The 24,545-nt window shown below is 39.0% G+C and overlaps 1 protein-coding gene across 4 annotated transcripts in view; it reads left to right on the top strand.

The window, feature by feature from the left end:
• ENOX1 (ecto-NOX disulfide-thiol exchanger 1) overlaps positions 1-16,118 on the top strand; it is a 285,209-nt gene extending 269,091 nt beyond the window's left edge. For all 4 annotated transcript variants that reach the window (XM_018071491.1, XM_008934599.3, XM_018071490.1 and 1 more), the window contains 3 exons: positions 8,924-9,026; positions 11,969-12,054; positions 15,162-16,118. In XM_018071491.1, the coding sequence (XP_017926980.1) occupies positions 8,924-9,026; positions 11,969-12,054; positions 15,162-15,293 (321 nt within the window). In that variant the 3' untranslated portion in view covers positions 15,294-16,118. The remainder of the gene's footprint in view (positions 1-8,923; positions 9,027-11,968; positions 12,055-15,161) is intronic.
• The last annotated feature ends 8,427 nt before the right edge of the window (positions 16,119-24,545 follow it).

Raw genomic sequence — 24,545 nt, 5'->3', positions numbered from 1 at the left:
CAAAGTGTTTAAGTCATTTTTGCATATTCAGATGTGGAGATTTCTGTGAATATTAGGGTTGCTCGGGGTTTTCAGATACCTGAAGTTAATATCTTTCAAATACAAATCCATGATGAAAACCATTAACTCTCATAAAACAGTCAAGGTTGGTTTCCCCTGCCTGCTACTTCTTTTTATTTCAACAAAGACATTTTCAAAACTTCTACAAGTCTCAGAAGGGAAAAAAACCGTCTTTTTTTTTTTCTCTCTTCAACTTTTCTTTTAGAAGTGCATTAGTCTAGAGATTGCTAGAGCAATATTTGTGCTAAAGGCCATTTGAAAGGGTTTTCACAAATTCTCCGTCTCAAGTAAACATGAAATATCCCCCCTACAATGACTTCAGCAGAGCTGGTGGGCAGGCAATGCTTTCATTCAGCCAGCCATTTGTCTGCTGCAATTCCCTAACACAAAGTGTGCAAAATGACAATTACCTCTTCCCTTGCAAAGCAACCAGCTTCACATCACATAAACATCTGTGTTAAGTCATCAGGAACCTACATATAAATCTAGCTTTAGAAAACGAAGCAACCTGATCATACTTTTGAAAATAAGCATGAAGTAACTTTCATATTAGTCATCCATATTTGGCATATGTACATTCTCATAAAATAAATGTACTCATATACAATGAGAAAAATAAAAAGAGATAGTTTCAATGAGAAAAGCATTTTCAGATTATTGCTAGTTGCCTAAACTCAGCAGGTGACAGTTATAATAGTAAAAGCTTTGTAATGAAAAAGTTAAAAGCATCTCTGCAAATGGATCAGGAAAATAGGATGTCAAGAGCACCATAATACAATTAATCTTCAGTCCCAAAAATGCTTCTATTATGTAGGCTAAATCAGACAAACAAGTCTTAGATCCATCCATTTGAAGTTTTTCATTCACAAGGTCTTACATTCACTGTTCTAATTTTTCTATGTTGTTGATCCTATAATTTTAATGCCAGGTAATTTTTCAAGTTGTCAACTGTTTATTTGTTGATAGCAGTGCACTCTTAAAATGACAATAATGGTAAATTTTAGATTACTGTATTTTAAAAGTAAATTTCTATATGAGTGTACTTTAAAAGTAATTACAATGTGCTGTTGCTGACAAAACCAGCACTAGGTTCTTGCATAGCACAAAATAAGTTACCGAGCTTAGGCTTGATCTGAACAAAAAGATAACACCTAGTGTCTATCATTTCTAATGATAGACCAGTGCAGCATATGGCAAATATGTCCTTCTGCATCACTAGATAGTAGAAGAAGAAGGATCTTGTGAGACCCTGGAAAAAAGTCCTGAAAAGCAAAGGGTTTTTTTCCTGAACTGTTGGTCTGGTGCTAACTCTAACAGTAGTGCTAATTGCTTATGAGAGCTTTGGTTATGGGCTGATGGTTGGATGCCTCATTCCTTGCCTTATTCTTTTCCTATGTGATGCAACACTGTAATTTGTTACTGTAAACTGAGTTATCCCAGCACACATAGAAAAGGCCAAGAAACCTCTGTGCGTATAGAGAAGTGTCACAAGGCCATCTACCTTAATTCTACGCACTTTACTAAAATCAGTTTTCAGGCTATGGGGAGTCAGGACCAGGTAAAATATAATCTTTCTAGGAAGTAGTTAATTCACTAGCACAAGATAATTCATTTGCAGTAACAAAAGAATTATATTAATCAAAGATTATGAGCAATTTCGTAGTCATTAGAGTATTTTTAAAGGAGTCAGAAACAGTCACTGTGACAGGACATGCTGAAAGAAGAGTTGTGTAACACATGCAATGTTCATGGAGAATTTTAAATTACTTTCAGTGTTCAAACACTTAGCCACATTTTCACACATCGCATCACAGCACAGTGCCCTAAGTAGTCTGTGAAGGGGAACAAGCTCCATTAAATAAAGAATTAAAGATATTTGGCCCAAATCAAGTATTGCTGCTTTTGGGAGATGCTGAATCCTGGAGCCTGACAAGGTGGTCAGACCTCCATGTGATCAATCTGCAACTACACTGAGCATGCATTCCCCACAGGCATGTGCACAAACACACATATACAACACATGGATCTCATGCATACACATACACATAGCCACACAGAGCAACACAAACTCAGCATTCATAAACATAAACAGTACTGAAGTACACAAACAGTCTAATTTTGCTCCCATTTCTGGCTGATAAGCATGAAGGTCCATTAGCGGGAAATACATGTGCAGACTTACACATATATACAATGTGAATCGCTCTAGAAACTGGATTTTGACCTTCAGGCTGTCCCATAAATGGCTCCTGCCTCACACATACACACACAAGCTGGTCATTTAGTCATTCCCCAGACCCTGTGGTGTTCCTAGTTGATGGCTTGGACCCCCTGGTCTCTCTAACTGCAGTGTCCTAGACACATGGCTCTCTGATTACTGATCCCACTCCAACTGCTGTGCTCAGACCCCCTCACAGAGCCCATGCACACAGAATGGAGAGTCCCTTACCCAGGAAAAGAGAAATTGAATTTAATCAGTGTAATACACTGATCAGGGCCTAGAATGGCCAGCCAACTGGCTAGCAACCTGTTTACATGCAACCAGTTCCTTTTATCCACTGCCAAACCACCATGATCCTTCCCTTTTCCTGCCTTTTCTTTCCCTGCTAAAGGCACTCAACTGAGTTTTGTATAATCCCACAATGCTTGTCTCCTACATCCCCTAAAAAGTCCTATATTCCTGTTGGCAGTGTTCCCCTCAGACTGTAAAATGTTTTAGAAAGGTGGACTGGTGTTGATAGGTGTCACGTTCGATTCCCAGGGCTGATGCTTTCCTGTGGCAGCCCTGGGAGGACCTAGGTTAGGAGATTCTGCTTTCTCTGATTAGGTTATCAGACTTTACCCATCTGTAATGGTGCTTCTGTTACCCTTTGTGCTTGTGGAGATACGACGTTAATCACAAGTATCATGAGGACGGAGCAAGTGAAGGTGGTTGGAAAATCCTTTCTGCAGGGGATGGAGGCACCCATCTGTTGATAACAGTGCAGGACTGGCATTTTTCAGAGAAACTGCTGAGGCTTGTCTAGCCATTGTACTATTACCTTTTTTAATGCACATCCATGTGCTCTGACACTGCAACTGATCCTGCTTTGAGCAGGAGGTTGGACTAGAGACCTCCCAAGGTCATCTGCATGATTTTGTGATTCTGTGAACATCTGAGTCACAATCACTGTCTGTGAGTGTACTCATACATTGCAATTGTAGCAATTTGATTTAAGTTAAATTTAAATAAGCTCTTCTGCTGTAGTTTGGCTCAACTTGGACTGAATCATTTTGAATCCACTGTGGATAGGAACATAGACAAGGACAGTAGCCCATTTTAAACTGACAACCATGTTAAGCTGTCAGAAGTTGTCCTGTATCTCAAAACTTGTATGTCCCCATAAATTTAAGATACCTGACTTGATGTGCATTGAAACTATTGCAAGACTTCCATTCACTTGATTGGAAATTGAATTAGGCTTCATTCAGATTAAAACAGCAAGATTAAATTTTCAGATATGGGTCTTCAGTACGTATCTGGAAAGACCAGCAAAGCAAAGCCAACTATACCAGACTTTAGAAGGTCCAAAGATAAATGAAAATAAATGAAATAAATACAGTCTTCACGTCACAGGCCAGTTTCTACCCAAGCTTGCAGTCAAACCTGTCTGGTCCTCAATAAGCAGTTTGGGGAAACACACCTGAAGTATGCCTTTCAAGACCTTAAAGACTGCACATTTGGTGTCACATGTGCATGGCTCTTTCTTCTATGAAAATCATTAAATTACCTTCTATTTCCAAGCTTACAGCATGTCTCTAGCCTGCTCTCTTTTGCTTATGTTTCAGATAGATAGCTTTTTTCTCCTCCTACTCATTTTCTCTCATAAATCCCCTGACTGATGAGAAAGCGTGGTATATCCCTTACATCTAACAACATTCTATAGTGGCTCTGTCATATGCCTGCTGTGACAAACATCTTATTCTGCTACTGTTTTAATGGCTCAGACAATTGGCTTTGTACATATAGTAAAAATGCCAACATATCCTGCAAACTCTCCCAGAGGCTTATGGTCTTTCAGAAGACAAAATATTATTTTTACTCCCTCACCCTCTGCAGAATCCCATATACTACAACAAAGAGAATGAGGTCTTCAAAGACAGTATGCAAGCAGTCACCATTCCCTCTAGATTTAAAGGTAATTATCAAATATTTGGATTACCCAGAGAGCGAATATTTCATCTCTTTGGCTATTTGCCATTGCATCCTGGTCTTCAATGTCACATTCATTAAATCCCATATTCTGCCTTTCAAGCAGAGTCCTGAACAACGGGTGATGTGGAACTGTGCTCTGGAAGGAAGAGTTTCCAGGTAGGGCAGCTGTTGTGCAAGCCCTGTTTGGCTCTTACTCAGTGTTTATAGGCAACAGCAAGTCCTCACTCCCTGCATTTTTAAGGATGCTGGATAGCATATGTTTTCAGGATCACAGAACATTTTAGAGTAAAGAGAAACTTTTCTGCTAAAGAGAAAAACTCCAGGCCAGAGTAAATATTTTGTATTCTATCTGCGTTTTTTGCACTGGTACAAGACTGACCTGAAGAGGATTAATGACATCTAGATTGAGATCTTTATTTAATATCTTACTTTCCCATAGGGGAAAAAAGAAACTAATGAAGGAGTGAAAGACCCAAGTCATCCAGCCTAAATATCTGGGGCCTTCTGATCTGCTAGAGCGCTGGAATGCAGAGGTAGCCTTTTGTTCTTACAGGATCTGTGACTATCTTCTGTAAGAAGTCACCACATCTCTTCTACTCTTCAGGGCTTCAGTGTCTCTCTCTAAAAAGTGCATTTTTCTGAGGAGTCACTCTCTTATTTGCTGAGTCTCCAGTGCAGGACCCAGCTGCTCTGTGGTGGGCCATGTTGGGCAGTGAGACCAGGCACCTTATGGAACAATCCACTTGTTCATGCCTCTGCATTTTCTTCTAAAAGAAGCCAGGATACATGAGTGAATGATGCAAAACAAACTTCTCTGCCACCTCACAACCAGGCATTATATACCGTTGTGCGAAACTGCCACATATGACTCTCCGCAGCTATCAGCTCCATGTCAGTGGTGATGTCAGAGATCTGCTTGTGGAAATGAATAGTCCATGTGATAAAATTGTTATGTGCTGTCCTCCGTTTTATTCAGCAAGTTCTCCTGAAAGTTTTCCAGCAAGACTCTCTGTCTCTCCCTCCCTGGTTCAAAAGCAGGGAGCCCTGAATAAAATGTTGGTCCCAAGGAATGTTTGCAGAATCATAGAGTTTTTTAATCCTATGAGTGAAATTCATGTCATTTCATCATCTGCTGATGGATGAAAGTGTAATTTGCAAGAAAAAGCTCTAAGCTGGACACAGTAAGAGCATCACACAAAATAGTTTCATTCACACTGAGCAGCTCAAGCTGTCATTATCAAATTTTGACATAATTTGTGAATAATAAATAGAGCCAGTTTCCTAATGATTCCAGGTGTGATTTAACCTGAATTAAGCCTTCCACATAAATGCTTTGACTTCTTGCAAGGTCAGTTCATTTCTAATCAGTACTGGATTGCACATGCTCAGCTATGTTCTTGTCCTTTAATGCAGTAACTGACAGCAGGATGATAGCAAAATATTCCTTTTTAATGAAACCTGCTGAAGAAGACTGCTTAGGGCCTCAGAAAATATAATTTTCCAAATAAAGAATGGTCTGCAGAAAAGAAAGGAAATACTGTAATGTAATTTTTCTCAGGCATCTGGTGATCAGTTGCTTTTTCCCATGTCAGAGAGGTGACTTAACTTTTTTTCCAATTACATATAGCCTCATTCACTTTCGTACTCTTAAAATTCTTGTTTCTCTAGGTTGATGTAAGTAGTGCCTCTAAAAAAGTGCAAATAAATTGCATGAAGATTTGCTGTAGAGGCTTCATAGGTACCAGATTTGTATCTGCAGTTTGTAGTCAGATTCCTAATGTTTTCACTTACACTATAATTAGCTTAGTTTCTGGGTGAATTTCACACTAATTTTTTAGACACAACTATTCCATTTCTCTGAAATCACTGTTAATTCATAACAGTGTTGCTACTGAATCCCTTATGTGACTATGCACATCATGGATTTTCTCATGGCCAATGCAGACTTCCTTTGGCAGCTGAATACATCAGAGTGGTCTAATTTATCATCTTCTGTGAGGCAGTTTTGGATGGCAGAAATGTCTCCTTTTCAAACCTCCAAGAACCCACAACCTTCTTCTAAAGCCAGTGGTTTGCTGAGTATCTACCTTTGCCGCTCGTTTCCTCAGGCTCCCCCATAAACAATTTTTTACTCTTTTATCCTCTATACAAACATACAGCTAAGGAAGACTTGATGTGACTTCCTTTAGCATCCATTTACACTGTCCTATAAATCATGCAAAATGTTCTGCATGGGCTCAAATCTAGGCATTAAATGAGAATCCATCTGTTTGTTGCTCCCAATGGGATTATAGTTTCTTTCCCTGCATCACTGCTTGACAGAACTTCTAATCCCACCTGAAACTACTAGTGTGCTGGGTTTGGGGCCTCTTATATCAAATGCACATCTCTGCTCTCCTTCTTCTCTGAGGAATTGTTATTTTTAGACTGCTTTTCTATCTCTGATGGAGTCAAAGTTACAGCTTAACCTATACAAGCTCTGGTGGCATATGCTGCTCTGCTCTTCTGCTGCAGCATCACGAAATCTGTCATCCAGCTCTGTTCTGATCTGTAACCCCCTTGTCATTACTGCCCTGTTGGAGAAATTCATGTAAACACTTCTCTTATTTCTGTTCCTTGCCTGGGTTTTCTTTCACTGTTCTTTGATGTCATGGCCAGCAGTAGATCAGTATTTGCATTAGCCTTTGGCTCTGTCAGGAGGGGGATCAACAGTACTGGACAACTTAGGGCATACTACTGCTGCTGCTATGATGTGCCCCGTGACTTACTGCTGGAGTGTTAATGTCAAGGTGATGTAACTGCCAGAGTACTGAGAAACACCATTATTTTAAGGGGCGATCACTGCCAACTCTTGAACTGCAGACTCCCTAAACTAAAATACACAACTAGAAAGTTATTTCATTTCTACTAACTGAAGAGGCTGACTAGCTTACAGGTACACAACTCCGCACAGATCTCTGGTCAGGAGACATGCAACAAATCCCAGATGATTCAATGGATCTCACTCTTCCTTCAATGTGGGCTAAGGTCTGTCAGAGCCCCTTGTTGCTGGGGGCTGAGGATACACATATGCATGTACATCACTCATATGCACATAAGGTTTCTTAGCTGACACACGGAAATTTGTTCCTCTTCACAACACAAGGGAACATTTGAACCCATGATGCATCTGAGCCATCAGGCACTGCCTATCCTGACAGCTGCTCCTTGAAGCCAGCCTATAAAGACCACAGACTACATCGCTTTGGGTTTTTTTCTGTATGTGTTGTGTTGTTTGTTGGTTGGGGTTTTTTTTCCTTTTTCAATTGAAAATGAGGAAGTTCCTGATTCTTTTTACCAGTCTCACAGGTTGTGAATCCTTTAGTCATTTGTAAAGAGGCATATTTGACGTATTTTGGACTTTTTGCTTATTTTAGCATGTATTATTCACACCTTCAGAAGTGCCTTAGAGCAACCCAAGCCCAATGTCCCTCTTTTATTGCCAAAAATGCTTGCCAAGAATTTTGGAGCAAGACACCACCCTGAGGGCACGTTCTAAATGGGCCACATCATTACACAGAATAATACAAATCTGCTTGCATTTAAGGCTACCCACTCCCATGCAACCTCCAGCTGCTTACCTTGACTCCCTCAAACAGAGCAAGAGCACCATTCCTTCACAGTCTCACCTCATACCATCACTCAACCCCGTATTCTCTGCCTCTGACGTTTTTCATGGAACTGCTGAGCATTTCACAGAGCAGATGCAGCAGTGTGAGTCATTGCCACACTGAGGAACAAGTTATTGCATAGCAGTTGCTCCACGGAAACAGCCCCTGTATGTGCTTGAATATTGTGCAATACACTTCACTTACATACCTTGGAAATGGAGATAATTTGTTTACTTCACATATAACCAGGATAAGAGCAGTCTGTGTCACACAACTGCCTGGGTACTTCTGATGGAGCATCTGACATGTGATCACTTGGCTGAGATGTGGATGGTTCAGGCCACCCAGTTGCAGAAAAAGAGCTCAGAGCAGGAGCCTTGATTTGATTGCCCTTAAGGTTGGTGCTCTTAACAAGGTAGCTTTATGCAAACCACCTGTTAGAAATGGTCTTCTTGAAATGTACTGCCCCCCAAGACGTGCCTGAGAATTGTCTGGGATGAGCATTGTCTGGGATGAGCATTGATGACATGCTAGGCACAGGTCAAAGAGTGTAACAGGCTAGATGATTGTAGTCTACTAGACATTGTTGTAGTAGGTTGTAGTCTAGAAACATTGCCAGTGACTGCTGAATTTACTCTTATGGCTGTAGCTGAATGTTTCCATCCATGTTCCCTAGAGGCAGTCTTGGTTTACAGCTTTAATAGTTGGAAAATGTGAATTTTCTGACCATCCTCACAATTTATGGCACAATTTCTCAAGCTGTTATAATGAAGAAGCACTAGCAACAAAGTTATTATTTACTCCACAAGCAAAATTTCTCTTCTTGGCAGCTCTTTGCATAAAGGTAGCTCAAAATGTGTCTTAATATTCTGCAAACAAATCAATTATTTATAATTGTCTTGTCTTTAGATGCGAATTAAAGTAATGATTTTTTTATAGAGTTGAAAGGAAGCATACACGTTTAATTGAAGTAAATGAAATCTACATGACCACCTGTTTGTTTTTTTAAACTTTACAGGAAATCAATGTATTGACAGTAGCATTGGTCAACCAAGACAGAGAAAAAAACTCAGAGAAACGAAGCCCAGGTCTAAAATCAGAGAAAGAGGCACTATTAATAGGTAAGATAACCCCAAAGAAGATTTGTGAGAACAAAATGCCTTTTAACAGATTCCTGTTTTGCATGTGTTTAGCCACAACTCTGTTCAAAAAAAAGTAAAAAAAAAAAATAAATTTTTTTTCATCTGTATTCAAAATGGCTTTTAGTAAGAGAAATCCTAAAATACAAGTGCACTTTGCCTTTCTGAACAATTCTGCAGAGTTTAACGAAAGGATTTCAGGTATGAAGAAACTTGCAGGATCTGTATTTAGACTTGCAGCATGAATCAATGAAGACTGTATTTTCATCAAGATTTAGCAGCCTAGAATTGTATAGCTTCTTATATGATTATTAGACCAAGTGGTGAAGGAGAAGGGCCTGGAAATAATATTAGCAAACTACCAAGCAAAAATATCTATACTGCATGTATTAAGCAAGCCAGATTTATGCTTTTGACATTAGGTGAGGGAATTAGCAATATGAATATTTATAAAGAATACCACAAGGACTGTCATATCCTTTACCTAGAATAAAATCTTTAAAATAAACGCTTAAAGAGGGCCTAAAGCTAAAGCTTATAGGCAATGGGCCAGATAACTGATATCAGGCATTTAGCAACACAGAACTGGCTGTACCCGTGCTACCCTTGGAGGGAACATGCCCCATTTATACCTATGCATATTCTGCATTTGTTTTCAGTGGGGCAGGTTTTCGTGGAGCCTGAAGGCTCACTGTTCAAAGTGTACCCTGTGGCATGGCAACAGAAATGTTGACCTCAGAGAATGGGTTTAATTTCTTTGGTTTGGTCTTTTCACAAAATCAGCAGTATCCTGGTAGGTGATAGTTCCAAAACTACCTTAATTTGTTTAAATGCAGCTCATTTGCATAACCTAAGCATCAGGGAAGTTGCTGGTTTATTGCTGAGGCACAGATTCAGCAATTCACGAATTCAGTTTAGACCGAGAAGGTCATTTGAAAGTGAAGAATGTATTTAAATGTTTAAAGGGCTTAGTACACAAACTCTCTGTGACTGGTGAGATGCAGAACAGTGGGTTGCACAGAAATGTATGAATTGTTTGAATTCTGCTTGTTATAATAAAATCTGGAACTTTTAATTGCAGCAGACAGTACTTGATCTGTTCAAAGATTATTCTGTGAGAAGGACAGCAAGGATGGGATTTTAAGAACAGAATAACAACCTTTTTTTTATGAGTCACTCATTATTTGACTGAAAGAAGTGGTGGCAGTGTCCCAGTTGTTCAGTAACACACAAACAAAATAATCTCTGTTCTGGTCATAATACCCCCACCAACTGGTTCATTGTTACAGTTCAAAGGTCCTCAAGATGGATTTCAGGTTATCTCCTCATCTGGGGCATGTTCAGGTGTGGTAAGGGAAAAATGGGCCTTGCCTCCATCCATTCACTAAGTTTGTCTATATTTTACAAAGTACAATATTGTCTTAGAGGAAAAGTGCATAAAAAAAAATAAAAATTACTAAAAAGTTATCATGGAACTTTAGTCAATAACTACAAAATATTTACAAGTTACTTATTATTTACAATATATGAAAGAGCTATCTTTGAACGTTCTGAATTGAAAAGTCTTGGGAACTGCATAACAAATGCAATGACACTGGTAATATGTGATGGGAGCACAAATTGGATTTCCATTCAACCCATCCAAGTGTGATGGTCTTGGCTTTTGCTTCTAAAGCTCTTGTGTGGTTGCTTATAGTCATCCACAGCACAAAGAAGGTAACTGCTGCTAGGACTCACCATAATATAAAATTAAATATACACCACTCTCTATGCAGGGCCAGAAGTCTGTAAATGCTATTCAAAAAATGAGGGAAGTAAAAAGGTGTTCTTTGCAAAGCCAGTTCTCAAATGAGTTAAATATTGCTTATCAGTTTCAACCATGGCCAGTACTTGGGGAAAAATGAAATCCAAAATTATCCTAATTCATTCAGCATGAAGAAAGCAGTATGGCCTGCAGTACACAAGATACAGTGACCCACTTTTGTCATTTGTAAGTATTTTTAATCCTGATGTTTATGATTTAAGTATACGAAACTTCCCCTAGGGTGGTTCAGCTAAGAAACCCATCCAAAGAGAGTTGAAAATATTTGTTCTGATTCTTACAGTTCAACTCTCCCCAAATAGCGAGTAATGCACATGCCATTTTCTATTTTCACTGTTTGTTTAGAACAGGAGAAATTGAATAGTGCCTTTAACAGCAATACTGATGCCCCAAATCTTGTTTTCACTGGTTATCATTATTAATGCTGTCACTTGATTTTTACTGCAGAAAAAATCTCTACACTTAGATCTTGACTCCTCCTAAGCCACTTTTATTCTCATACCTTTTATAATTATCCTGAAAATAACAATGAAGATAGAACAGGCTCTCTTTTAAGAGAAAGTAAAATATGTCAGAAAGGATTTGTGTTTTCTTCAGCACCAGTTAGGGGTAATACAGATTAAACACTTTTCATTACCAGCATCAGCATAATTACTAGAAAAATTTGAGGGAGTGATGTTTCTGACACAATTATATGAGACATTTTCACAACAGAGCATCCAGTGAAGGAGAAAAAGGCAATAATTTTACTATTCCAATATCCACAATTTTATATTGGTAAATCAAGCATAAAATTGGTAGCTGAAATGCTTCCAGCAAGGCTTTGTTTAGAAATTCCTTTATTCATCAGTATATTATCCTGGTCACTTACTTGCTAACTACTGTCATTCCTGAAGATGAGCTATGGTATTTAGCATGTTACTATGACTGTATTAAAAATGTGCCATTTTGTTATGTTTATTGGGTTGTGAAAGAAAAATAAGAATCATAATTCATACTGAAAAACCTGCAAGAACAGACTATTCAGAATTATTTTGTCTATTTTAATGATATGGTATCTGAGGTAATTTTAATATTTTGTGTGCATTTGTTTTTAATACAGGTATCATATCCACATTTCTTCACGTCCACCCTTTTGGAGCCAATATAGAATATCTTTGGTCTTATATGCAGCAGTTGGACTCTAGGGTAAAAAAATTTAATGAAAATCTGTTTTGTCTATAGAAATATTGTATTATTCTTTCCTGCAGGTTAAACTCTTCATGCATTTCCATTAGAAAGATAATGGGATATGGGGCTTGGGGGTTTGCAGTCTTTATTCATTTGCAAATTACAGTGCATGTGCTTGTGTTGAGGTCTTCGCCTCGCACTGCTTAGCTATTTTTTATGGCAAAGAAGAGCAGAGCTGTAAATGGCAAAGACTAGCAGATGATTTTATGACACAATTCTGAAATATAGCTGAGGAGAAAGAAAGCAAAACAAGAGGTCCATGTAGCCAGGGCCATCAAACTGTGCAGAGTTTTTGGAGATGGCTCCTTATTCTTTGTGAAGTTGTTAGTCATGGGTCACACTGAATCGAAACTTCCATGAACATATGAGTGGACCATGTAGCATGTCCTTTGTCCGCACAGAGGACATGAAAGCAGAGAGGACCTCACAAAGGAATTGGATGACCTTACTGCTCAATTCAGGGTCTTGGCTGTGGCCAAGACAAAAGTGAGGCCAACACACAACAGTGTGCAAAGTGTTTAATACATCAGTTTGTACAGTCCACAGTCAATACATACCTGTAGAATAAGATTCTTTGACTTACTTTTTAATATTTACTGTAGGATGAGATGAAATCAAGCCCCAAAATGACCTATTCCTCTGCCCTGAATATTAAGTAAGTCAACTGTGAAATAGCCACTTTTGATCAGGTGAATGCTACTCTAAGTGCTAAACAGCGGCTCTGCAGGATGCTAGGCTTCAAGAGACACTTAGCAGATGCAGGGGTCACCTTGTGGTCAGCCACAGGTCTGACCCATATCTCCCAGTACTTGTATGATGGTGCTTTCCAAGATCTTCTTCCAACGCAACTCCTTTGATCCTGGTAATATTTTGTTCCTGAACAGCCCCTCCAGCACATAGCTAAGATCACCTTCCAGCTGCTTTGATGGTTTGTTTTCATAGCCTGCTCCATGCTTCTGGATGATCCTGGATCCTTCCTCTATTTTTATGAAAAAGAGTAGATCTAGAAGCAGAGGACAGCCTGAGCTAGAAGCCCACTGGAAAGAAGACAGGTTGCATTGATGAGTGAGGAAGGATAATGAAGTTTTTAGGCACTGTCTTCAGGTCTTGGCAACTCAGTTTTGCTAGTGTTTTACAGTCCACTGCCACCCACAATGAACAGGGAGTAGGGGATGAGGATGGTAGAAAGAGGTGAGAAACTGGTGAATTTCAATTCTTTTTTAAATGTCTGGTTTTATCGAGACCTGATGCATCCAGAGCTTCACACTTACAGCCATTCCTCTTCTGCTTCTCTACTCCCTGCCTCTGCCATGTATACATTTTCCTTCATCTTGTCCCCAGTTCCTGCAGCACTCAGTCTGCCCAATCTCCTCAGTTATCTTTCAAGTCCTTCCTTAAAACAGTGTTTGGCTAAGTTTCAACTGCTTTTTCCCCTGGATGACCCCTCCATCTCTGTATCTCTTGAGTGATGAAAGTAATCATCTAAAATATGGACTCCTTAGGCTCCAGCCCTGCTGCTCTTTGCTTCTGCCCACTGAGCTCTTCAACTTTCTACCCCTGCACGGCTGCAGTCCCTTCTAGTGAATGACTGTGGGCTCAGTCCTTGAATTTCTACTCAAGTTAGTAACACGTTGGCTTCTGTGAGGCTGCCAGGATCAAACCTTTAACTTGCAAACAGAGCCTTCACGGAAGGAGCATTGTCTCCATCTCTGCAGCTACCTCTGGGCCTACTACGGCATAATAAACACAAGCTGCAAAATTTGACCTCACTGGTTTATTTTGTAAGTAACTGCTTGTAGAAAAAAATTACTTTCTAATAGCACAATACAGAGATGCAATCTCAGAGATTAATTTCATTTACTTTCCATGGTTAGATTGTCATTCTTCACCTGAACAGGAATGATAAGGTCAGCATAGCAATGCGAGCTGAGGGCTCAGTATAAAGCTCATATATAATGCCCAAAAGTAACCAGATATCCATTACTGCCATGTAAGTATCTAAAAGATAGATCTGATTATTCTGGGGCTTTAGGCTGCCTCCAACACTGATTTTTGGTGCCACCTTTAATAAATCATTTAATCTTTCTGCTGCACTAACCTCTAGAGGAAAATAAGAGGCAGTAGATATTTTCTCACCTCCCTTGTGTGTACTGAGGTATAATCAGCATATTTTATGTTCACATACTGTTTTAAAAAGAAAAGTTTTCACTATGGAAGGTTCCTACTAATATGAATAAACAGAAATATCCCTATTGCCAGAGAAACCTATCAAACCATTAAAATACTTGTGGATATCAGGCAACACCCATACATTTGCTTGCTGTTCTTTTCATGACCACCATTTTAGAAGCAGTAGTAGTAGGATAAAATGGTTCATTTTCTATGACTGTTCCTTTCTTGACTTCCCTACTGATTACGCCAGAAAGGTTGCCTTTCTGAAAATGTTTGCTGTAATGAGAGCATGTTTCCCACTAGGAAGGTGACCAGTCATTAGGGTTCCAAAATGATACAAACATTCTGAACAATGCAGAATTGGGAACTTTACTGCTTAGTTATCTGGGGCTGCTGAACTGAGTAAGACTGGAAGAAGATGGCTCCACGGATAGTCAGCCCTAAGTAACAAAAGGGAGCTGATTAAAGTCTTTTTGAAAGAGAAAAACTGATGAAGCTGGGAGAAGAATTCGAGAGGTCCTAGGCTGAGAAGGAAGAATAAAGTCCCATCTGCTTCCTCCTCCTCACAAGTATACCCATGACTGTAGTTCTGAGATGGACTTCATACAACAATGTGTGACCAAGCCCCAACACGGCAGTTGTCATTGATTTACAGTGGGATGCCTCTTACAAGAGCAGAATCGTTCCTTCAAGGAATTTGCACTTGCTTTGGAATCTGGAAATTCATGCCAGGCTAAGGTTAAAAAAAAAAAATAATGGTTTACTGTTTTCATCTGGCCTGCATTGGTCCCTGCTCCCCCACCCCCCTCCCCTTATTTCCATTCTTAATGGTTCCTCTTCCCAATCTACAGAGCAGCTTTCTCATTTTACTTTTACTTTTGTTCCTTTCTCAGATCTCTGCAAATGAGATAGAAATGCTTTTGATGAGACTGCCACGCATGTTTAAACAAGAATTCACTGGTGTAGGAGCAACACTGGAAAAGAGGTGGAAGTTTTGTGCCTTTGAAGGAATTAAAACTGTCTGACTGTGACTAGTAATGAAGCTATGCAGAAGAAGAATTCCTAGAGCATGGCAGGGTTATAAAGTATTAAAGTAAGAAATTTGGGTTTGGGCACATAGTAGTATGTTTTCAAAGTTATCCAAGCCTAATTTTAGTTACATTTGTGACGTTCTCTTGTGAGTGGAAATGTAGTTGTGCACCAGTTCCTAAAATAAAATAAAACAAAATTTAAAAAAAAGTTTCAAAATGTGACAGATTGTTTCCTATGAAAACTGGAGAAGATACCACAGTCATAATGATTTCAAAATACTACATGTCCTATATCTAAGAAAAGCTCATTGAGCAGACAGTTAAGGAGAAAGATTGCCCGGTTATGGTCACCAAGCTACAGCGATGTATGTGTAATATATAGTAGAACTCATTAAGTTTTGGTAGAGAAAATTCTTTCTGTTTAGTAAGAAAATTGAGTAATTTTACAGTGAGGAAAAGCATACCAAAAGAAAACTTGAAGATGTGTCTGAAGTTATTGTATTTTGTAAATTAAGTTATATGCTGTACCAGGGATTTTTGCCTTATTGAAAGAGGCCTGAAAATGTGATTGGAGTCCTCAAGAATGCTTTATCAAGAATATTATTTTTCTAATGTAACTATTCTCCATTACAAGTTCTTTTAACATGGATTGCATACCAATTTTCATAAACATGTAAATAGGGAGGAAACCAGTGTTACTGTATTGTATTTGGTATGTAACATTCAGGTTTATGCATCAAAATGAATATTCAGTTGCATTACTGTTACAAATTTTATAGCAGATATATTAATTTTTATCAATAAATATTACTTCTACCATATTGTTTGTGTAAGTTTTTCTTCTGATGTTTTTGAAATGTAGTCAATCCAGCAAGAGTCTCCTGGAACTTATCTTTCTCCTACCTGAAGAATTGCAGGTAACTTGGTTAAATTACTTATGAATCAAAAAAGCAATATTAGCTAAGACTAAAATAATTCAAAATCTTGGTAGGGGAAGTACCAGCATGGACCTTTGTTTAGCTGAACAGATTTCATTTGTTTTTTTTCAACAAGCAGACAGACAAAAAATGAACATCTTCAAATATCTCATTTTCCATGTTGCGTTGGGTATTTGCAATGCATCCAATTAGTTACTTCTTCTAACATCTAGCTAAAGCTTCTGGCCTTTGGCCAGCCAGGGAAAGGAATAAAGCACTTTTAGTGGTGTTCCTTAAGTAGGAACATTGATATAAATTATCATGTAAGTTTCGCTGTCAAATACACAGTACTCCAGCACTCCTGTAAGAGCCAGCAAAAGCTAAAGTGTGTGTACCAACCAAGCCAGGAGAGCAAGGAAGGAATTTCTCCTCCCAGAGCCTTGCTTTAAATAAATGCATCAGTACAACATTTAGCATGGTGCTGGATAAGAAACAGCAGCCACCTCCAAGTCACATGTCTGTGTAGGCAGAGGAGCCAGTCACAAGAGAGCTGGCCCTATGAAGTGGGGCACCAACAGCAGGAAATATGGCAAATTGAAACAGATGCAGGGAGCATCCCAATACATGTCAGAGTGATGTTTCACTGAGGTTCCTCAACAAACAGCAATTAGTGTCAAATGCAATTAGTAATGAAGGAACTCTCCTACGTGGCTCTTAGTGATGAGTACTTTAGGGCCTATTTCTCTTACGGCATCTACCTGGAATATAGAAATATTAAATGAAATGCTAATTGTGTACAAAAGGGGAAAAGAAAGAGGCTTAGCAGATCAGTTATGGGAGAAAATTATGCTTTCAGGCAGTACACATAAATTTTTTAAAAATAAAGTACATCTCTGTTATGGTTGTACAGAACCTGTGTTAAGTCACTTGGGTGAAACTAGTAATTATATTCCAGTTATGCCAATGAAAAGTAACTAGTTTAATCCAAGTAACAACTCCTTCTTCTCTTGTAATCATACAGTTTTATGAATAATTCTGGTAAAAATGTGTTAGGTCTGACAGCTCTTATTTAAGTACTGTAACATAAATGTATATGGATGGTACTTAGGCTGGGGAAAACAGATGTGAGAAAACTTTCACCTCCACTTACTCCATGCCATACTTACTCGTTATATTCTGTCCTCCCTTTTCCTGTGTCCTCCTTTTTTTCCCCTTTAGCTCATCTCCTCTCCCACAAAACAACTCCAATCCCGGATAGTCACAAAACATATTAATTTTGACCAAACTTTGTAACCTAATCATCATATTTGCTTTGCATGTATTTTCTCTTCCTTTTTTTTTTCTCCTGGTTTTTTTATGTCTGTCTAGACCACCAAAGCTTTAGGAGAGTACCCTTTTTAGTCCTTGTGTAGTACCAGCAAAAAGGGAACCTCCTTCACTGGCTTTTAGATACCACAAAGAAGATCTAAACTTTGAGTATAAATAGCATGTAGAGATGCTGTATTATTGTAACATATCAGCTGAGAGCTTGAAACTGGGGAACATCCTCAAAAATATCAGGTTGGGCCTCAGAACTGGCTTTAACTTTGTGTGCTCATTGGCTTTGCGGGAAAATGGATTAAAATGCTCAGCTCCATCATTTAGTTGCTGAACTGTCCTTATGATGACCCTTGGGGTATTCAGCTTGGAGTCCTGAGGTTGATAGAATGAGATAAATAAGAAGCCACCTTTGAAAGACATCTAGACTACACATTAGGAACCATTTCTTTACTGAGACAGTGGTCAAACACTGAACGGGCTTCAGACCCTCTGATCAGTGCCTTAAGGCTGTCGGTGTTTAAGAAGCATTTGTGCAATGCTCTTAATGACATGATTTAGCTTTTGGTCAACCCTGAAGTCATCAGGCAGTTGAACTAGATGATCCTTATAGGTCCCCACAAGGCCTAAAGCACATTTCTCCAGCTGAGTCAGGTTGAAGGAAGTTGCACATTTGGCAAAGACTCAAAGCTATTACAGTTAACAGAATCTTCACAACAGTAGTGGGAAAAAAATGAACAAGGAAAGGCCAAAGAGACATGACATCATCAGGCTAATTATGAGCTCAAGAGATGAAACTGTGAAACAGCCTGGCATGCAACTTCAAGTTATGGAAGAAAGTTATAGCAGTGTTTCCTCTTCTCAAATAGGGACTAGTGGAGCAGGTTTTATTTCTGACTACCCAAATATGCTGAGGGTATTTTCTAAGTTCAGTTGGCCTGAACTCCTTTTCTCACAGGAGACCTTTTTATCCTCAGCTTTGAATTGTCTTGGGCTGATGGCAGGGTTAACTTTCATCAGTTTAGAGGGCCAGCCTCTTACTGCACTGTATCTGATTCCCACTTGAAGGCTTAAGAGATAGGCTGTGCCAAACCTTAGACAAATGTGCATTTCACCATGCACATTAAAGGGAGATGGGTGTAACCTCTCTGTTAAACTGCATTTTATGTTCACAAGAGATGTTTTATGTTTGATCATGTTTGATGAAGACTGCATTTTCCCCATCACTGAAAAGGAAATTTTTAATATCTCCTTGTACTATGGCACATAGTGGAGTCAATTGTTTATTGAAGTGTGCGGGTTTTGGGCAAAGCTTGCATGTTCAGGACTGCTAGAGCATCACATTCACTTAAGGAACAACTATACTGAGATTTAGAGAAAATCCTGTATCAAGTTATGCTACATTTAGCTACACAAGATGTGCAGTAAATGCTGTGGAATCTAAAGCTCAAAAATTTGTTGTAAGGCCATTCTGGGTGGTTTGCTAAAGTCAAAATTCTGGTCTTGCAAGCACTGTTTTATTTAAAATCAGAATGGCTTTTACAGTCAGGGTTAGTAAGACAAAAATGTTCTGTGCTGCTGTGAATTGATTTGGGGAATGAGATTTGAGAAGAGGAGGAGGGAAAGGAATTAGTTGGTTTGGAAGATTTTTTTTGAGCCTCCAGCACCAATAGTAGCCAGGTATGATATACGACTGATGTTCATTTTGTCCACTTAACAAATGCATCTCAGAGTTCAGTATTTGAAGTGTGAGGTTTTTATCATCCTTCTTTTTTTTTTTTCTTTGAAAGGGTACAAATTGTCCTTTGACTTGTCACTCTGGTTATCCTGCTAAGATCTGAAGCTCTTTTACCGTATCTTTTCCCTCAAAAAGAAGTAGAACCAGCAGAAAATTTCTTCTGGTTCTGTTCTGTAGTCAATCTCTTCTGGAAGCAACTGCTGAGATACTCAGGAAAAACAAATTTGTCCTATATTTATTGTCATTAAGTGCCTATGAAGTAGGACACAATCTGGAGGAAGCCATTTCTTCTTCCAGGCTCTCCAAGACCACAGTCATTATGACTTTACTTACTGAGTTAAAACTGAATGTCTCAAGAACAAGTAAGTCAACTGCAAAAGCAGCCAAGTCAGGAAATTATGCTTACAAGGTGCAGATCCTCTGACTATATAAACCTGTTACATTGAATTCATGGAAATCATAATTCGTAAGCAAAATCAAATAGATACACTGAGGACTACCTTTGATTAAGTGTTTTGCCTCACACTGGGTAACATTGTGCCTGTTCAGACTTAATGGGCTGACTCCAATGTCATCCTCCTTCTCAATAGGGATATTTGGGTGACAGGAAGAGGAAAAAAATATAAATTCCTTTAAACCTAGCAGACAGCACTCCTGAAATCCTGCTGCAGACATACTATAACCATTGCTCAGACTTCTGGCTGATAAGTACTTCTTGCTAATTTATGTACTTTTATATACATAACATTGAAGCCTAAAAAAAATCATCAACTTGGACTGCTCGTATCATAGCCATGTCACAGTTAATTCTGTAGTGGTCCCAAAAGCCTACGGTGGATTCAAATACACCTCCCATAAAAGCATCCAGCCATAATCAAGGTTATCAAATGATGAAAAATATTTTTTTTTTGCTTGATAGTTTGTTAGAAGAGATTAGCATTGTCAAAATTGTGTCCTAACTTCCTAACTTCATTTTTTTCTGGCTTCCTTTAGCCAGTTTTGCTTTTCTCTGCAAGATTAAATAATCCTTTAGTACTGCATATTTTCTCCCCGTGAAGATATTTATATATTGTGGTCTGTTTACTTCTCAGTATTCTTTCTCATAAACTAAACAGATTGAGCTTTTAAGTGTTTTGCTATAAAGCATTTATCTTCTCTTCCTCAAATCATTGCATTCTTTTTCTTTTTTTTAACATCCTTTCCAATTTTTCAAAACCTGCTTTAAAATGTGTGGAGAGAAACTGTTACTTGAATTAAACTGATCAGTTTACAGTATACAGACATGCAGTCACATCTCTGCTCCAATTCAGCCTTTTGCCTCCTACTCTGATCAGACTATTAGCTGATCGCCAATGTCAAAGCAGTAATCCAAGTAAATCACTGTTGTACAATTTTCTTCATCCTTCTGGTGTAACAGATTCCTCTGCACAGATGTGTTTCTGTCTGCTAAAACCTGGCTTTTCCATCCCCACTGATAGGCTTGTTTGTGCAAGCGCAAAGGTCTCACCCCACAAGGGTATTTTGAGGCTTACATCCCATGTGCAGCCTTGTTCTTTGCTATGGGGACAGTCTGGATAACTCTATGATGTTTATACCCTCTCCTGATTTAAAAGGGGGTAATCAGATCTGCTGTCAGGATGTTAGCTGATCACATCAAGCATTCAGAGGGCAATCGCACAGGCTTTGTCTAGACTAGGGTTTAAATGTGTGTCATTAGCACATATTAGCTGATACATTTTAGAAGTCTGATGCAGAGGAAGCATAATGCCTTTAATGTGAAAAGCTGGTTGAGTTAGGCCCTTGGGCATTGGCGTTGACACTGGTTTGTCTATTTTAGAGTTTTAGAATAAGTTAGCCAAGGGCTTGTCTGCAAAGACCAGTTAATTTGGAAGAAGATAGGCTATGAATTTAAAGGGCTGCTCCAGGACTTAAGACCAGAAAAAGATTTGTTCTCAAGTAGTTGCTCTGAAATAGCTCAGTATAATAGTAATATGCACTTAACTAGGTACATTTTCTCTCTCTTTTTTTTTTTAACTTTCTCCAGAAAAAAAACAGTTCCCATATTAGAGTTGTTGTATTTAAAAATTAACCCTCTGGTGCATTTCTGCTTTTTATCACTGCTCCTTACTGAATACAGCTGATTAGCTTGGTTGTGTCTGGGGAGGAGGTTGGAAAACTTGTACACTCTGCAAATCTGGTTGCCGATGTTAAGAGCTGACTTGCATTTCACAGGGGGAAGACATGGTATGCTTGCGAGAGGAATGAGAGTGAAGCAACAGAAGACCATAAAATAGGATTAAAAATAGAGACTGGAGGGATTTTGTTAGAACCTGGCGTTCCATCAAAAACCCCCACACAAATCCCAGGACATCCCAGAAGCGTGTTATAAACTAAGAGGGGGAACAGGGAAGAGGAAGAGATAAGATTTCACAGTAAAAATAATTGTAAACTATGGTAGTATTGAATCTATAAGTGTTTGTGCATTTCCTTAGCTGATTCTGTCTATGGAGTCAGCTCTGTCAGGTGTTGTGTCTGAGACTTTGTAAAGAGGAACCTTCCAAAATTACTCTGCAGTTGGCTCTATCCCAAAAATATGCTCAAGCAATACTAACTTCCAATGGCAGAGAGCCCCTCCCCACAAGAAAAATCTGCCTCCCTAGCTCTACAGTTCAGTGGTTGATGATGATGTTACCAAAAAACCTTTTCCTTATCCTTGAAGGCTAGTGAGAATACATACTACTCATGGAAAACAAATATTTGCCAGGCGATCAAAACTCATTTCAGTGTCATTTCTACCCCTCCACTCTAACTAGCTGTCCCCTGGGTGGAACTTGTCCCTTGGTTAGATGGAGTTAGCTAAAGCCCCATCAGGGTGGAATCTACACTTTTGTCTTCAGAAGATGAACAGCCATGGATAAACATCATGCTACTAGTTCAAGGCTGATTTGTCTCAGGAAAAATTGCAAGGCAGGAGCTGCTTTGCAGGATGATACTGGAAGCCTATTTTGCACAATAAAACATACTGACAGAGAAGGAAGCCAGATGGTGTCTCAACAGCCCAAGTTTTCTAAAACACATTTCCTACCCTGAGAAGTTCTTGATTGACAGCTCTGGAAACAGGTGCTTTATTTGTCCACAGGGCAGGACAGGGAAGGCATCTAATATTGTCCCAGCAGAAGTCTACAGAAATCACCTGCCATTTCATTTTCATCGCTATGAAGTCCTTGCCTCATCTGTCCAAACTGCAGAGGAAGGGGATGTCTGCAGAATGTACATTTGACCCTGATTTTAGGCCACAGAACTTTTGTTACTTAAAACTTTAGTTTGAGGGCTGGATTTGAATCTCTGATCTGTAAAATGGATATACTACTGTCCTAAGGAATGTAGGAAATTATTCAATCACTGAGGAGAGGAAGGCAGCCTTTCTTGAAGCACAAATGAAGAAATATACCCTGATGACCCCATCCCCTTCAATCTTCACAATGAGCAAGAAGATCTGGAAGTACATGGCTGGCAAAGAAGTTCATCCTATTAGAAAAGACAAAAAAGAGCTCGTGTTATATTCACACAGAATGTTTTGAGATGGTTTTTTAAGTCTAAAGAAAACCCTCTGCAGTTTATAGCCATGAGATGCTCTTAAAACAAAGATTAGTACAGGGAAATGGAGCAGCAAGGAAAAAAAGAATATTATCTTTTATGAGCACTTTACTGCTCTTCCTCTTTGAGAAGATTTCAGTGTGGAGGTTGAAATCCCTATTGTTTCAAAGGTTTACAGTCAAGAGCAGGAATATCATGGGATTTGCAGCCTTTGTTTGATTTTTGTGGTCTGTGCAGTTCAAATGTCCAAAGAAAAACAGGGAGGTGTATGCCCAGGTGAAATGGAACTGGGCAGTTATTTATGTAACACAGAATCGTTGCTTTTCTGCAGTGCAGACTTTTTTATTTACAGCAATAAATCATGGGCATATGATCAGAAGTTCAAGGATGTATATTGGTCATGTAATCAGCAAGAAATCTGTACATGTTTAGAGTCCAGACTTTAAAGTTTTGTCTTTCTTTTGAGAATGATGAGATTTCTGTCATATGCAGCACTGAGAAAGACAACAAAGGATGAACTGGATGGATCTGGGGAAAGAGCCCTAATCAAATGCTAGCTAGTGATGTGACTGTCACACAGTACTGTGCAAACATATCCCCACTCTCAGTGAACAGGCTAGTTTGGCCACAGGAGACATCACAGCTGTCATTGTAGAGCCTCTCCCCAGCTCAGTCCACTCTACTTACTGCTCCCAGGTTAAGCAATATGGTATCGTCTGCGCTGTCTTCTTCTGGACTTCTTCTTTCTGCTTGGTTTCTTCTTCTGGAAAGTTTATTTTTAAGTAGTTCAAGCCCTGTTTCAGGCAGTTAACAAGCTGTACTATCAACAGAAAGCCATCAATTATCTGCAGCAAGAGTGGGTAAATCCTAATTAAAAAAGAACCTGGACAACTTCTTCCTAAATTTGCTAAAAGACTTGAAATTACTTTATTTGCCAATTTCCAAAGGGGAATGAGCAGCAAAAATGTTTCCAGAAATAACCAGAATAAGGCTTCATCTCCCAGACCCATTTGGCCCATACCTGTCCTATGTTCCCCAATCCAAGCATGCAACAACATTCAGAGGAAAGCAAAAGCTGTTCCAGAGTTTAAGTCATGTGAGTAATTCAAGGCTTTGGGAAGGTTATAAAAAGGTCCCTTGTAGACAATCCCACAATCAATGCTACTGTTCTTCTGTGCAACTAATCTAAAGTAAGGTTTTCATTAACTCTCTTTATTTGATGCATTGTGAAACAAACCGAATGAGAATGTTTAGGCTGGCAAAAAAAGCCACACAAAATCCCACAAGAACACGGCATAACAGCATACATCAAGATCTGAGTAACAAAGAAAATAACTCTGGATACACAAAGAGATGTTGGGAAATTACTGGTTTGTGCCATGAAATGGAGTATAACTGACTACTAAAAAGTTCTTGCTAATCACAGGTATATTACATGGCAATATACAGACTGGGGTTAAGACCTTCACTTTCTGAATTACTAGGTGTCTGAGAGATGTCACCATACAAACTCACAAGCAAGGGAACTGTGACCAAATCCAATAGTAAAGCTACTCAGCAACACTCCAAAACTCAGCTACACAGTGCATGTTTCCTACTAAGAATTTGATTTTAAAAGACATAAATACCAGGATTTTCACTGGAATGTGGTCACAGAGCCAAAGATGTGAGACATGT

This window comes from Manacus vitellinus, unplaced genomic scaffold (assembly GCF_001715985.3).
Source record: "Manacus vitellinus isolate BGI_N305 unplaced genomic scaffold, ASM171598v3 scaffold_2_pilon, whole genome shotgun sequence".
Classification (NCBI taxonomy): Eukaryota; Metazoa; Chordata; class Aves; order Passeriformes; family Pipridae; genus Manacus; species Manacus vitellinus.
This window is presented reverse-complemented; position numbering and strand designations above follow the sequence as displayed.